Source organism: Cucurbita moschata, unplaced genomic scaffold (genome assembly GCF_002738365.1).
Source record: "Cucurbita moschata cultivar Rifu unplaced genomic scaffold, Cmos_1.0 Cmo_Scf00051, whole genome shotgun sequence".
In the NCBI taxonomy this organism is placed as follows: Eukaryota; Viridiplantae; Streptophyta; class Magnoliopsida; order Cucurbitales; family Cucurbitaceae; genus Cucurbita; species Cucurbita moschata.
In genome coordinates, this window is record NW_019268567.1 from 733,512 (window position 1) to 748,198 (window position 14,687).

Here is a 14,687-nt window from a genome sequence, read left to right on the forward strand (position 1 = left end):
GTTTTTTTTTTTTTTTTTTTCTCTCTCTCTCTTTGGAAGGTCAAAGTCCCTAAAAAAAGTGAGGTTATTTGCTTAGCAAGTCTTACATGGTAGAGTAAACACCCAGGTTTGCAACTAGCAATTTTCTTCCTTAGTTTTGCATCTGCAGTGACGTTTCATTTGTCGTCGACAAGAGGAGGATCTCAATCATCTTTTTTGAGATCGCAGTTTGCTTATACCCTGAGGAGTCAGATTTTTAAGGTGTTTGGGATTGATGTGGCACGTAATAGATTTTTAAGTTTGTTTGTACCCTGTTGCTCTATGTTGGAGGACATTATGATAAACTTTCCATTTCATGATCAAGGAAGAGCCTTGTGGCAGAATCGTTCTCGTGGAGAGTGGCTTCAGAGGAATAGTATAATTTTCAGAAGGATGGAGACACAAAGAAGTTTAATGCGTCTTTTGGGGAAAAATCGTCATTTTGTAATTCTCAGCTTCAGTTAATTCCTTTGGATTGAAATTCATTTTCCGGCTTTTTTATAGCATTCCTCAATGAAAACTCGGTTTCTCACCAAAAAGAGAGAAAAAAATATTAGCCCGTACAAAGCGCCAACCAAAGTACGAAACTTAATGTATCCTCGATTTAAGCATCATGATAATAAAAAAGGTCAAAGTGAATTAATAAACGAAAACAATAACTCAACCAAAAACCGCAACATTTTTTTCTCCAAACCCTAACATTCAGATCAAGACTCAATCGCGGATTAGAATCCTACGAACAGTATCTTCTGAAGAAAAAAAAAAAAGTCAAAACGGTAGAACAAAAGGAAACATAATCTCAAGCGTTTGAGCAGAATCCAAACATACAGATTATAACATGCAATAGATCTCAAATTGAGTAATCGACGAACATCTAAAAACTCGCGATGATAACGAGGACGGTGGTGGAATAAGAAAACAAAAACAAAAACAAAGAACAAGAGAAGAACGCCAAAGTTGAGATTGGCAGAACAGGAAATCTAGGATTGAAGGCTTAAGATGTTACCTACAGAAATGGAATCAAATTTTGTTGATGCCCAAAGCTGTAGAGCTTCCAATCGAGGCGCCGTCTCTGTTTCTTCTGTTCTTTTAGACGTTCATGCGTAGGTGGGAAGAAAAAGAAAGGAAAAGAAAAAGAATGGGACCCACTTTTCAAAATGGATTTTGGGCTGCTAAATTCTATTTTTATATATATATATATATATAAATTAATAAATAAGAATTTCATCCATTTTAAATGTCTAAATTTTTTATATTAATAAATTTTTTAAAATAAATAATAGTAAATATAAACACATATTTAATAACACGGTTTTAACCACAAACTCAGACTATACTCTCAACTTTTACCCAAAAAAAAAAAAAAAAAAAAAACTGTTCTCCCGACTAAAATAGTTAATATTTTGTTTCAAAAGTACCTTATAAAAAAAAATTAAAAAAATACGTTTATTATATTACGTTTCAAAAATATATTAAAAAAATAAAAATAATCTTTCAAAAATAATATTAAAAAGTTTGGAGATAATTTATGAGATTTCTATACGTTGATGAAAATAATATGGTTGACGGTATTTTGTTTTCGTGGATTATATTTATATATTATTAAAAATAATAGAGGGTAAAAATTTAGGGAAATGATATTAAATTTGTAATATTTTTTAATATTGAATGATCTTGAAGAAACGTTTTTCATCTTGAACTCAATCGTATATTCACGAACTGAAATGTGCACTTCTTTGGAAGTTCTTGAGACTCTATTGACAGTTATCCTGTTTGAATTACAAAAATTTTATGAACAGTTAGAAATCATGCTTTAATCAGACAACACGAAATCGAGATATGAACTTCTAACGTGTTTTATTAAATCCTAAACTAATTATAATGGATTTGTAACAATATTTTTAAATATATATATATATATATATATAATAAATATAATTTTCAATTTTCAACCACAAATGAAATATTCACACATTTTTTAATATTTTCACAAATATTAATTATTAAAATTTAGATTAATAAAATGACATATTTTCCAAAGTAAAATTGAAGAAAAAATTACCGAACTCGTATCTTAATCATGACTGTTTTGATCGAAAAAGCTGCTATGATTCAATTGGGTCATGATATTTAGACACGTGTTCAATTAAACTCAAGGAAATAGACTCGTTAAATGATTCGACTCCAATAAGAACTAGGCCCAAGGCCCATCCAAGCCCAAAGCGCCCACACATCCATGGTAGTTTATTAGGCCCAAGGCCCATCCAAGCCCAAAGCGCCCACACATTCATGGTCGTTTATTAGGCCCAAGGCCCATCCAAGCCCAAAGCGCCCACACATTCATGGTAGTTTATTAGGCCCAAGGCCCATCCAAGCCCAAAGCGCCCACACATTCATGGTAGTTTATTAGGCCCAAGGCCATCCAAGCCCAAAGCGCCCACACATCCATGGTAGTTTATTAGGCACAAGGCCCATCCAAGCCCAAAGCGCCCACACATCCATGGTAGTTTATTAGGCACAAGGCTCATCCAAGCCCAAAGCGCCCACACATCCATGGTAGTTTATTAGGCCCAAGGCCCATCCAAGCCCAAAGCGCCCACACTCCATGGTAGTTTATTAGGCCCAAGGCCCATCCAAGCCCAAAGCGCCCACACATCCATGGTAGTTTATACATTAAGATCTTAGAGAGAATTCATGAGATTCTAACCATTGAAGGATGGAACGTTTCTTCATGATCAAAGTTGTTCGAACATCAACAACAACACTCTTGCACTTCCAAAAGAGAATCAATATCGTATCAAACTTGCATAAACCATTTAATTCAACTCCACGGACAAATTTTCTTTGAAAAATCTCGGGTGAACAACTTTTATAATTTAAAAAAAATGATAATATCTATTTTCACCCGTTCATTAAAATAGATATAATAATAGAGCAATTATAATAATTTTAGAATTTTGATGAGGTATTCAATGTGCAAATTAAAGTTTAAGGATACAACCATATCAACATTATAATTTAGTATGCACGTGGGAGAAGTAAATGAATTGTTCCTTCCCCTCGGCTTAGATTACTTTCTTAGAAGTCGAGAATTGGTCATGTTTCCAAGTCGATCAAAAGTTCGACTCATTATCTGACTTTAAAAACAACAAAAGTAGACAGGAGAAGATCATATAGAACGGTACCCGATGGCTATCATTTAGGATATTAAAAAAAAATTAAAAATTTTGTAACATTTAGAAATATCCAAAAAAATAACGGAAATACCTGTAAATATGATTTGATTTGGGCACCCCCATGTGGATGAGGCGCCCGTAACAGAAACCGACAAAGGAGCTTCTTAGGAACCATAAGAACATTTGTTTTCTTAAACCATAAGTAATTTTAAAATAATATTAAATAAATCAAAGACGTGTTTTTAGCTTTTTGAGAGGTCGGTGACAGAAAAATCGACACCGCCATGTCATTTTAACAGCTTTTTTCTTTTAATTATTATTTTTATTTCTTTCCAGAGGGTTTCACTTGGAATTCAACGTCCATAAAAACAAATAATTTAAATTTTAAAAAAAATGGGTTAATAACTCAAAAGGCAAGAGAAAAAAGGGAGTCCCGTAAATTCCACGCTGGCAAGTGGCTGTATTGTTAAAGTGCCACGTGTGCATTTTTGTTTGGACATAAAAAAATATTAAAAAGAATTATAGCTAAACAACTACTTTAGTACAAATGATTTATTTTTATTGCTCATTCCTATAAAAAAAATTATAATTTAAAATTATAATTTAAATTAGTTGATGTTATTTTCTAACCGTTAAATCGAAAACAAAATTGTTAATTTTAAAATATATATATAGAATTCCGAATGAATCAAATCTCTCCAAGTAGGATTCGTAGGATTCGAACCTACGACCAATCAATTAACAGCCAGACCGTAGAATTTAAAATTTCAAAATATATATTAAAATTAAATCACAAATATTAATTAAATATTTAAAAATAACTAGCATTTAATTTTTATTAAAAACAAATATTCTAATAAATGACTCAAACAAGTTGAACTAATCATTACCGGAAGAGTAGTAGAAAGTTGCTAGAGTAAAAAATAAAAATAAAATAAAATACTACCGAAAAATTGAGTTTAACCTAAAAAAAATATCATAACCCACCTAATAAAACCCACCAATATCCCTAACATAATCACGTTCAAAGAAAGCGTATCATATATTTCAAATAAGTAATAAAAATTATCGATTTTTAAATAGTGCCAACAATATATTCGGAGATTTAAACAAAAACTATAAATATTCTACACACGAACAATAAAGAGATAGGTATTACTTTTTTGAGGTTGAAAATTAGATATCTTACCTAACATTTATCAAAATTAAAGAAAAAAAAGTATATAAAGATTGAATTAAAACGAAATAAATATAAATAAATAAAACCTTGGTTAAAAATTATTTCCTTAAGTGAGAATAATTTGGGCCAGAGAGGACAGATCTTAAATTGATTTTATTTTAATTATTGTTATTTAAAAAACACGTTATTGTAGCGAAGTTTCCTCTCCTCCATGATCTCATATTTAGTAAGAGAGATGATTGCTTTCTACATTCCATTTTCATTCAACTTTCGTCTCTCTCTCTCTCTCTCTCTTTCTGATTCTCTCCCATCTCTCTCCACAGGGGTCTCTGTTCTTCCATTGTTTTCTGCTCCATCAAAGGGTTTCCAGCCAATTCCATGTCTTCTCTCTTCCCCTAGAGAGAGAATGACAATCAAACCCAAAGAACACAACAGAGCAGAACAGAACAGAACAGAACAGAACAGAACAGTAAAAACTCGGGGGAGGTTCGAGGATTAGAGAGAGAAGCCAATTTAGGATAGGAAAATCCCTCAGAAACCATCGACAATGTTGCAGAGAGCTGCAAGCAATGCTTATTCATGGTGGTGGGCAAGCCACATCAGAACCAAGCAGTCAAAATGGATGGAGCAAAATCTTATAGGTTCATCCCACTCCCTTCTCTTTTACCTTTTCTTTCTAAAACATCAATCAGAACTTGAATGTTTTTGGGTTGGAAACTTGAATGTTCATCTGGGGTTTCTTGTTTTTCTCTGTGATTTCATTTCCAATATGAATTGTATGGTTTTCTTCTCTTGGGTAAGATCGAGGTGGGGGTGTTCTAAGATCTTTGTTCTGAAACCTTGCTAAATAAGATCACAAGATCAATACCCAGATCGATTCTAGTTTGGGTAATAGAAATCATGGAGGAATGAGAGTTTCTGGAAATTGCAGATATGGAGGAAAAGGTCCAATATGCTCTGAAGCTGATAGAAGAAGATGGAGATTCATTTGCGAGGAGAGCTGAAATGTATTATAAAAAGAGACCAGAGCTGATAAACTTTGTGGAGGAATCTTACAGAGCTTATAGAGCATTGGCTGAGCGCTACGATCACATTTCGACTGAGCTGCAGAACGCAAACAACACGATCGCTTCGGTTTTTCCGGAGCAAGTTCAGTTTTCAATGGATGAGGAAGATGAAGAAGCCATGCCTAAGTTCCCTAAGAAGCAACCTGCTATGTCCAGAGGAAACATCCCACAAGTCCCCAAGGATCCGGTTGATATGAAGACTGTCATAACAACAGCGACCAAGAAGTTGAAGTCGAAAAAGAATGCGAAACAGGGAACTGCAGCTTCGTCAGTTGCCAAATCTGGTTTGAGCAAACAAGAGGCACTTAATGAGATTGACAAACTGCAGAAACAGATTTTGACACTTCAAACTGAGAAGGAATTCGTGAAGAGCTCTTATGAAGGCTCGCTTGCAAGGTATTGGGAGATTGAGAATCAGATCAAAGAGATGCAAGACAGAGTTTTCAACTTACAAGATGAGTATGGTGAAGGAATGCTGATTGAGGACAACGAGGCCCGTACTTTGATGGCGAATGCGGCTTTAAAGTCCTGCCAAGAATCATTGGCTCAGCTGCATGAGAAACAGGAGAGATCAGCTGAGGAAGCAAGAATAGAGTCTACAAGAGTTAGAGAAGCGAGAGAGAGATTGGATTCTCTCAAAGGTGGGCTTCAAGGTGAAGAATCGAGCCAGGATAAGTCGCTTGCGAAGAACGAACCTGCACGGCAAAGAGAAGTACCTGACCAATTGAATAAAGAAGTTGACAGTGCAGCAGAAGAGAAAAAGAGAGCAGAGGAATTACGCCAACAAATCAAGGAGGAGTTGGAGGCCAGTACATGTCTTACCATAACAGAAATGGCAGAGAAGATTGATGAGCTTGTAGACAAGGTGATCAGCTTAGAAATCGCGTTGTCTTCGCAGACCGCACTCATCAAGGAGTTAAGATCAGAAACCGATGAACTCCAAACACACATACAAATCTTGGAAGACGACAAGGCATCAATAATTGATGGAAAGAACAATTTGCAACAGAAGCTAAAAGAAATGGAGGAAAAACTGGGTGGGATTCAGAATCTGAACAAAAAGATTGAGAATGAGAAAAGCAATTTCCAATCTCAAATTATTGAGGTACATTGTAATCTAGATCATCTTTCTGTTAAATTGCCTACCATACAGCAAGATGAGGAGCTTGAGCCAAAATCTTCAATAAGCACGGTGCAGCTCGAACAGCCAGAGGAACTCCCTGGTGTCAAGCAAGGTGTAATTGGAGCACATACAGAACTCAAACAGCCAGAGGAACTCCCTGGTGTAAAGCAAGGTGCACTTGGAGCACATACAGAACTCAAACAGCCAGAGGAACTCCCTGGTGTAAAGCAAGGTGCACTTGGAGCACATACAGAACTCAAACAGCCAGAGGAACTCCCTGGGATAAAGCAAGGTGCACTTGGAGCACATACAGAACTCAAACAGCCAGAGGAACTCCCTGGCGTAAAGCAAGGTGCACTTGGAGCACATACAGAACTCAAACAGCCAGAGGAACTCCCTGGCGTAAAGCAAGGTGCACTTGGAGCACATACAGAACTCAAACAGCCAGAGGAACTCCCTGGCGTAAAGCAAGGTGCACTTGGAGCACATACAGAACTCAAACAGCCAGAGGAACTCCCTGGCGTAAAGCAAGGTGCACTTGGAGCACATACAGAACTCAAACAGCCAGAGGAACCCCCTGTTGTAAAGCAAGGTGCACTTGGAGCACATACAGAACTCAAACAGCCAGAGGAACTCCCTGGTGTAAAGCAAGGTGCACTTGGAGCATATACAGAACTCAAACAGCCAGAGGAACTCCCTGGTGTAAAGCAAGATGCAATTGGAGCAGATACAGAACTCAAACAGCCAGACGAACTTCATGGTGTAACGCAAGGTACAAGTGGAGCACGTATAGAGCTCAAACAACTAGAGGAAGTTCCTGGTTTAAACCAAGATGCAAATGGAGCACATACAGAGCTCAACCAGCCCGACAAAAAGTTGAAAGCTCATGAGGGTTCTGATGATCCAAACCAAATGGGATCAGATGAAGCATGTCAGCCAACGGATTTGAGGCAAAACAAAGAACCAGACATTCAAATGAAATCATCAAATATGCAAACCCCTAAAGAAGAGGAATCACAGAGTTTCGAAGGTAAATCTGAGAAAGCTGATGCAAGTGGTAAGCTCATAAATCAAGAGAAGGATGATCCAACCCAGGTGGATCCTCCAAATTTAGAAAGCAGTTCTAAGAAACTTGATGTTGATGCCACTTCTAGAAGTCTAGTAGAAGTTGCTGATACTAGGGATAAATCACAGAGTTCAAAAGGTAGTAACGAGCAATCCAATGCAGATGCTGCTTCCAAAAGTCGAGAGGTAATTGTTCAAACCTTGTCACTAAGTACTGAAGGCAAACCCGATAACAATGATACTTATGGTTCTGCAAGAAATCCTGAAATGGTTGCTCAGACCGAGGCTAACTTACAGTATTCAGAGCGTGGTTGTGAGGAAGCTGATGTGAATGTCACTTCTAGAGGTCAAGTAGAAATTGTTCAAACCCAGGATACTTCACAGAGTTCAGAAGGTAGTTGCGAGAAATCTTATCCAGAAAACACTACCAAGAGCCAGAATGGAACCGTTCTAGCCTTGTCAGTGTATACTGAGGATAATCCCCAGAAAAATGACGGTGATGGTTCTGTTGGAAATCCAGTAGAAGTGGTTCAAACCAAGGCCAAGTATTCAGAAGGTGATGGAAATGGTACTCCGACAAGTCAAGTTGGAGAAATCCACAAACAGGAAAATCTAGGACACCCTTCAGAGAAAACAGAGGATGCGATGAAAGAGCAAAACAAAGAAGAGAAGACTTTTCCAGAGGCAGTTCGCACAGAGCAAGAAGAGAAAGTAGTGGATAAAGTAGATGAGCCAAATTGGCAGCAGTTGTTCATGAGTGGAATAGAAGGCAAAGAAAAAGCCCTCTTAACAGAGTACACTACAACTCTTCGAAATTTCAAGGATGCCAAGAAGAAGCTCAGTGAAATGGATGAAAAACATCGTGATCACCATCTTCAAACATCAAAGCAGCTACATGAGTTAAAAACTTCAAATGCATTGAAGGATCAAGAAATCAGATCCTTGCACCATAAATTGAATCTTCTGCAGAAATGTTTCTATGAAAGCAAGGAATCAATGGATCTAAGCACACAATCGTTAGATTTTAGTGCTTCAGACAACCAGGAAACCTCAAGCACATCGGATGATCAAAATGTCAAACCCATGATAACAGGGGGCGACCCAGCTCGGTCCAAAGTACTGACACGTGAAATCTCCCATGAATCAGGATTAGACTTCAGCAAACTTCTAGTTCAAGAACCAGCCACTACATCAGAGATTGAAGAAAGACTCCGGATGAAGATTGACGAACTTTTGGAAGAGAACTTAGATTTCTGGTTGAACTTCAGCGCTTCTTTCCATCAAATACAGAAATTTGAAACTAGGATACAGGATTTAAAATTGGAAGTAGCAAAACTTCATGAAAAAGGAAAGAAGATGGATGAGAGTGGCATTGGAAAGTACTCCTTGAAATCAGAAGCACGGCCATTGTACAAACACCTGAGGGAGATACAGACTGAACTTACCGTCTGGTCAGATAAAAGTGCAGCATTGAAGGAGGAGCTGCAGACAAGATTTTCATCATTGTGCAACATCCAAGAAGAAATAACAGCAGGATTGAAGGCGAGTGCCGAGGAAGACGATTTCTCATTCACAAGCTATCAAGCTGCAAAGTTTCAAGGGGAGGTTTTGAATATGAAACAAGAGAATAATAAAGTTGCTGATGAATTGCAAGCAGCTTTAGATCACATAGCAACTCTTCAACATAAGGTAGAGACCAACCTGTCAAAGTTGGACGAGGAGTTCAAACTTTCTGGGTCAAAGGCACAGGAAACTCCACAGCTGAGACACTCAGAGAGCCGAAACAGAATTCCTCTACGGTCATTCATATTCGGCGTCAAACAGAAGAAGCAAAAGCAATCAATCTTCTCTGGGATGGCACCTGTAATGCAAAAGAAGTATCATGCTTTGAGAACAGGAACTCCTCTGTAAATTATATGAGCCTACCTTAATTTCTTTGTGTTGGAATCTTGGAATGCTGTTTAGTCCTACTTTTCAGATTCTTTTGGTCTGTATTATTTGGCAGAAGTGAGATTTTCGTAGACATTTGTGAGCTATTTTGGAAAAAACATATGCCTTTAATTCTGTGCTACATATCAGTTGTGAATGATGGGAGAAGTTTTATTATTTCAATTTGGAATCTTGGTAAATCGGTTATCAAATCTTTAAGGAACAGCACCACTCAAACTCAAATTCTAGAGACTGGTAAATCAAGACACTGGTGGTTCACACTATAAGAATTGCAGAAGATATACCTGCAAATGGCGATTGGTTCTTCACACAATTAGAGGCTCCTCTATTTCCAACTAATGTTAGAGGCAAGGCTCTGATTTTGTTCCTTCTGCGATGCTAATTTCCATTGACCGTTAAAAGAATAATAACACATACAAACACCATTTTCAAATCTCAACGCCAAGTGATTCATATTTTGATCTATGTTTTAAACAATAATCTAAAAGCTCTAAGCAGGCTAAAATGTGGTGGAAGGGAAAAGTTCAGTTGTAGAGTTTACAAAGATCACCAACCCTGCATTTTGTTCAGTAATTTATATAAAGACAAAATTAGCAGTTCATTTGCCTTTGTCACCATCTCTCGGAAGCTTTATACCCATGAGTCCAAGAAGGTTAGATGCAGGACCAGGCAGTCCTTCTTGTGATGAAAAGGAATCAAGAAAGCTCTTTACAAGGTTCACGTCCACATCAACAGGGGTGAAATCCTCCTCCATATGGTCAGTGGTATGTGATGTTCCCTACAATTTTTTTTAAGACGAAAATGTGAGACGTACACAAATAATAAACCAAGACATCACAAATTATAATCAAATTGTAAATAAAAGACATTTGCCACCCAACAGCATATCGTTGATCATACAGCCCCACATACGATTGTGTCATGACAAAAGAAAAACAAGCTCTTCTCATTAAACAGTTTCATTGTGTTATCAATTGAGAGGGTGAAACAAAAATCTAAAAAGAAGAAAGAATAGCTATTCATAGGGCCATTCTTAGAAAGGTCAGAGTTAAGAAGAGTCCCAGATGAATGGAAGTCAGAAAAAACAAGGAATTTGCAGCATCATGCACAAAGAAGAAAGAAAAGTACCTCATCTTTCTGGGAAGCTTCTCCACTAGCACGATAAAAACTTTTCTGGAGAGTACTACTCTTCAATTCTTCACCCAAAGCATCTGAATAAGATTCCATGAACATATTCTCTCCATCTACATTATTAGTATCTGCGGCACCATCACTCTCATCATCTTGAGATTCATCTGAAAAGCAAACAACAATGGCAACTTAATGATTTGAGGAATCCATCAGAACCTCTTTTCTAATCAGAAATAATTTGACTGAAGACATCAAAAATTCTGCTCGGCATGAAAAACAGGGTTAAGGAATTCCTCAGCAGCAAGACTGCAAGGCATGGTAGAAAAACTTGCAATCCAGTTAGGGATATTGAAATATTTTAAAATAGTCCGAATCATAAACTTCATGAAAACCCTTTAAACAAAATCCAGTGTTAAATAAAAGAATGCACAAAAGTAAATATAGACAGTGTTAAATGGTAGAGCTACCTAGGAAATAAATTAAAATAAAATCAAACAAAAGCATGGAGGGTTCTTCCAGGTTATAGCATTTTGACTTATGAACTGAAAGATAATAAACCCGGCCAAAACTTAATAATGTTTGTGAAAGGTAGAATTTCATTTACCAAAATCCAAATCAGAAGAGGATTCATCTTCATTTTCAACATCAGTAGAAGTCTCCATGGATGCGTGATGGCTCATCACTGATTCCATCTCTTTGATAAAGCGATCTACATCGATGTTCACATCTTCTGGCTCCCTTTAAACATAAAGGGTTGTATTATATTTTAATAGATCAACATATGGATATGAGATTATCAAACTTGTAGCATTCCCAAATATAGAATTAAACTTGTGCCATTGTGCGTGATGTTATGAAAGGAAAATCACAAAATAAAAAGAACAACCATAACCAGTGGCTTTGCAGTTATTATGTGAAAACTATTAGTTTGATTCCTTTATATGTAGCTTACCTGTTATCGGACACCTCTACTCCCTGAAAGCTTGATAATTTTTTGACGAATTTCTGCATGGATTTTGATATATCACCTAGATCAGGCTCGTCCATACTATAGCTGGATGATGGATCAACTTGCTCCTTTTTAGATTTCTGCTTCTCGTTAAATTCAGAATTAGAAATTTCCATTTCCTTCTGTCTCTCTAAGAGGGCTGCATTCAATTCATCATCCCCATTATAAAGCCAAGAATCATCATCAGAAGGAGGAACATCCGGACCCTTGAAATCTTCCACTGAATAAGGAGAAGCAAGGATCTCATCTATGCGTCTTACTGGAGCACTCATCGTGTTACTGCAACATATAGGAACTTCTCAGTGTGTACTATAAAAACAAACAACTCAGGAAAACTTTACTAGACAAAGATAGAAACAATCGTCATGTTCCGGAATTCATGTGATTAATCTGAAGAACTACAATTATAAATCAAATGCAGTCATTGTTGGGCTGTTATTCAATCCCAATTTAATATGGAATCATGAATGCTAGGACTTCAAAATTCCAATTTCAAATGACATAACACAAGGGTTGTACTACAGACGAACTAAGTTAACAGGGTTAGTCTGCTGAATCTATATAATAAAAGCTTCAATATGGGAAATTTCAACAGTGAGAAAAGTATAAGTACCTAGTTCTTGAAAAGAGTTCACTATTCTTGTAATATTCCTCCGCATTCTTCATCAACCTCCCATGCTCCTTTGAACCCGGAAGTAAACCTTGGAAGTATCCGCTACTTTCTAGACTCTCCTTAAACGCCTCCCATGTCTGGCTTTTCCCTTCAGACCCTTCTTGTCTTCTTAGTTGATATATCATCTCAAATCCGCATGCTATCTTCATTCCCAATTCAGCTTCCGTGTGTATTGAAGCATTGGTCCTATTGGGCATCGGATAACATTTGGGCGCCTGAAAATTCTGCTGCATCAACTGTGCAAACATGGCCTTCGACATCTTAACGGACACGCATACCAATTCTTCTTCTCTTCCTCTTCCCAAAAACTTCTCCATTTTTGCGGCGAATTTCATGGTGTCTATGTCACGATCGTAAAACCCCTCAACTGCCAGCGAAATCAAGCAGGGTTCATGTTTCAACACCTGAGCAACTGATACAGGAACCCTAACCCTAGCTTTGTGCATGTTCATCTCGCCTCGCCGGGGATAATCCGAAATCTTTTTCTTCACAGCCAGCTGAACCGACTCAGACGCCCTAGATTCCTGATCAAAGTCCACCAAGAACTTAAGCGAATCAAACAAATTAGGATCCGGTAACCGGTGTTTTGGTACAATATGGAGGCTACCATTGCGGATAAAGACACGATTGAGACTATTCTCAGGGTTAATCCATCTAGGGATATGGAATGCTGCCTCGATAAGCAGAAATTCACCGTCCGTGTCCCAAACTCGGATTGAAAGAGAAGTAAAACATTTGGAAATGTGAAAAAGAAGAAACACAGTGAACCATTCGTCTTCAAGGTTGTCGCCGAAGCGAAGCTTCCCGTGAAGGTGTGGAAGGTGGGTGGAACAGACGCAGGGGGATTTGAGGATGGAAGAAGGTGAGAGAGAAAAGGCTTCATGCTGCCATATGTAGTTGGAGGTGAATGAAGAGATGGAGTTTATGATTTGAAGGTGAAGGGATTGGAGGATGGAGGCTACCTCGGCGGCATTGCCGGAGCTCAGAGAGGCGTCGGGAAATATGGCGTAGAAAACGGTATCATCAGGGAGCCTGGAGCTGCTCTGATTGAAAATGGATGAAGAACAAAAAGGGCCCGTCGCCATTGAAATCTCTCTGAACTTCGCGAACTTCGCAGCTGCTTCTGAAACATTCAAATATGGTTTCCGAGACGCTAAATTGGATATTTATTTATTTATTTTTAATTCTTTTTTCTTATTTTTTTATTAAATTTCTATAAATAAAAAAATTAAAATTAATATGTGCAGCAATTAATTTTTTAAAATTTTGACTTTATTTATATACAAAATTCAAAATATTAAATATAAAATTGAAGTAAATATAAGCACTAACACAAATTTTAAAATTTATAAAATAAAATTTTGATATTGAACCAAATACACTCATTTTAAAATTTATGAAATAAAATTATAATTAAATATTACTTGAAAAATTCATGAATATTTTTTAATCGAGATTTTTTATAATTTAGTTTTAGTTTAATATTAGTGCATCGTTAATATCTTTGTGACATATTATTCATTATGAATGTGTAATTGACGGATTTTGTTTCGTTTCGGAAGAGAGAGAGACAAATTTCTAATGATTGATAGCTCTCTTCTTTTAAAGCTTATGCCGTATCAGGCTATTGGCGTTTTATCTGCATCTTCCTGACCAAGACCTAGAAAGAAGGGGTTCGCTTTGTTTAGGATTTCATAGCACATGAAAAAGCGAAGCTCGAGACAAAAGATCTTCTTTCTAACTAAAGAGAGAGGTTCGATTCATAGACCTTGTCTCCACATTGGATCAAGAACAGGATCAGAGGGATCAAAAATATGGGCAAACTTCGGTTAAAACGATGCCGAAGAAAGCCATTCTTTTAGCCTTCATGGGCTAGTGGTAAATTAAAAAAAAAAAATAATAATATAACAGTAATTCAAAATTATTGACTTAATATAGACAATTTTCTCAAAAACTCAGTTGTTTTTTCACCGATCGAAGGTTGAAGAGCAAGAACCAATTCCCAAGGTCGGAAACGTAAGAGAATTATGGTTCCCGCTTCTTCTGTACTAGCTACCCACATTTTATGTCCTTTTGTGAGGTCCAACTTCTTGCACATGTTACCAACTTACTCGTAATACCTCCACTGCAAAACAGTAACAAAAAAACGAATGATAGAAATTTAGATCAATAAAAATGCAATGAGAGATCGAAAAAAACATAGGAAAAGAGGAGAGAGAAAGGAGACATAATGTTTTAGAGGGAGACGACAGTAAAGCAAAAGGTTTGTGTAGCATAGATGAGAGAGCGAAATGG

The 14,687-nt window shown here is 37.0% G+C and overlaps 3 protein-coding genes across 9 annotated transcripts in view; 1 reads left to right on the plus strand and 2 right to left on the minus strand.

The window, feature by feature from the left end:
• LOC111436025 (mechanosensitive ion channel protein 2, chloroplastic-like) overlaps positions 1 to 1,139 on the minus strand; it is an 8,279-nt gene extending 7,140 nt beyond the window's left edge. For 3 of the 7 annotated variants that reach the window (XM_023073683.1, XM_023073688.1, XM_023073682.1), the window contains exon 1: positions 1,025 to 1,139. The gene's annotated coding sequence lies outside the window, so the exon portion shown is untranslated. The other 4 variants (XM_023073686.1, XM_023073684.1, XM_023073687.1 and 1 more) reach the window with 2 other exon arrangements.
• Positions 1,140 to 4,642: 3,503 nt separating this feature from the next.
• LOC111436024 (protein NETWORKED 2D-like) lies at positions 4,643 to 9,741 on the plus strand. Its single transcript, XM_023073681.1, has 2 exons — positions 4,643 to 5,015; positions 5,306 to 9,741. The coding sequence occupies exons 1-2, from the start codon at positions 4,922 to 4,924 to the stop codon at positions 9,538 to 9,540; spliced, it is 4,329 nt and encodes a 1,442-aa protein (XP_022929449.1). The 5' UTR covers positions 4,643 to 4,921; the 3' UTR covers positions 9,541 to 9,741.
• A 197-nt stretch (positions 9,742 to 9,938) lies between these two features.
• LOC111436027 (protein ecdysoneless homolog) lies at positions 9,939 to 13,477 on the minus strand. The gene is made up of 5 exons (XM_023073691.1): positions 12,333 to 13,477; positions 11,663 to 11,998; positions 11,315 to 11,448; positions 10,708 to 10,874; positions 9,939 to 10,357 (listed from the first exon to the last, which is right to left on the minus strand). Exons 1-5 carry the CDS (start codon positions 13,475 to 13,477, stop codon positions 10,178 to 10,180), a joined length of 1,962 nt encoding a protein of 653 aa, XP_022929459.1. The 3' UTR covers positions 9,939 to 10,177.
• Between the last annotated feature and the right edge of the window lie 1,210 nt (positions 13,478 to 14,687).

Excerpts from the sequence above, each read along its gene's own strand:
- LOC111436027 (XM_023073691.1), bottom strand. The coding sequence starts at position 13,477 with ATGGCGACGGGCCCTTTTTGTTCTTCATCCATTTTCAATCAGAGCAGC. Across the intron at positions 11,999-12,332 it reads GAACTCTTTTCAAGAACTAG|TAACACGATGAGTGCTCCAG; the intron begins GTACTTATACTT and ends TATATGTTGCAG. Across the intron at positions 10,875-11,314 it reads CTCTTCTGATTTGGATTTTG|ATGAATCTCAAGATGATGAG; the intron begins GTAAATGAAATT and ends TTTGCTTTTCAG.
- LOC111436024 (XM_023073681.1), top strand. The coding sequence starts at position 4,922 with ATGTTGCAGAGAGCTGCAAGCAATGCTTATTCATGGTGGTGGGCAAGC. Across the intron at positions 5,016-5,305 it reads GATGGAGCAAAATCTTATAG|ATATGGAGGAAAAGGTCCAA; the intron begins GTTCATCCCACT and ends TGGAAATTGCAG.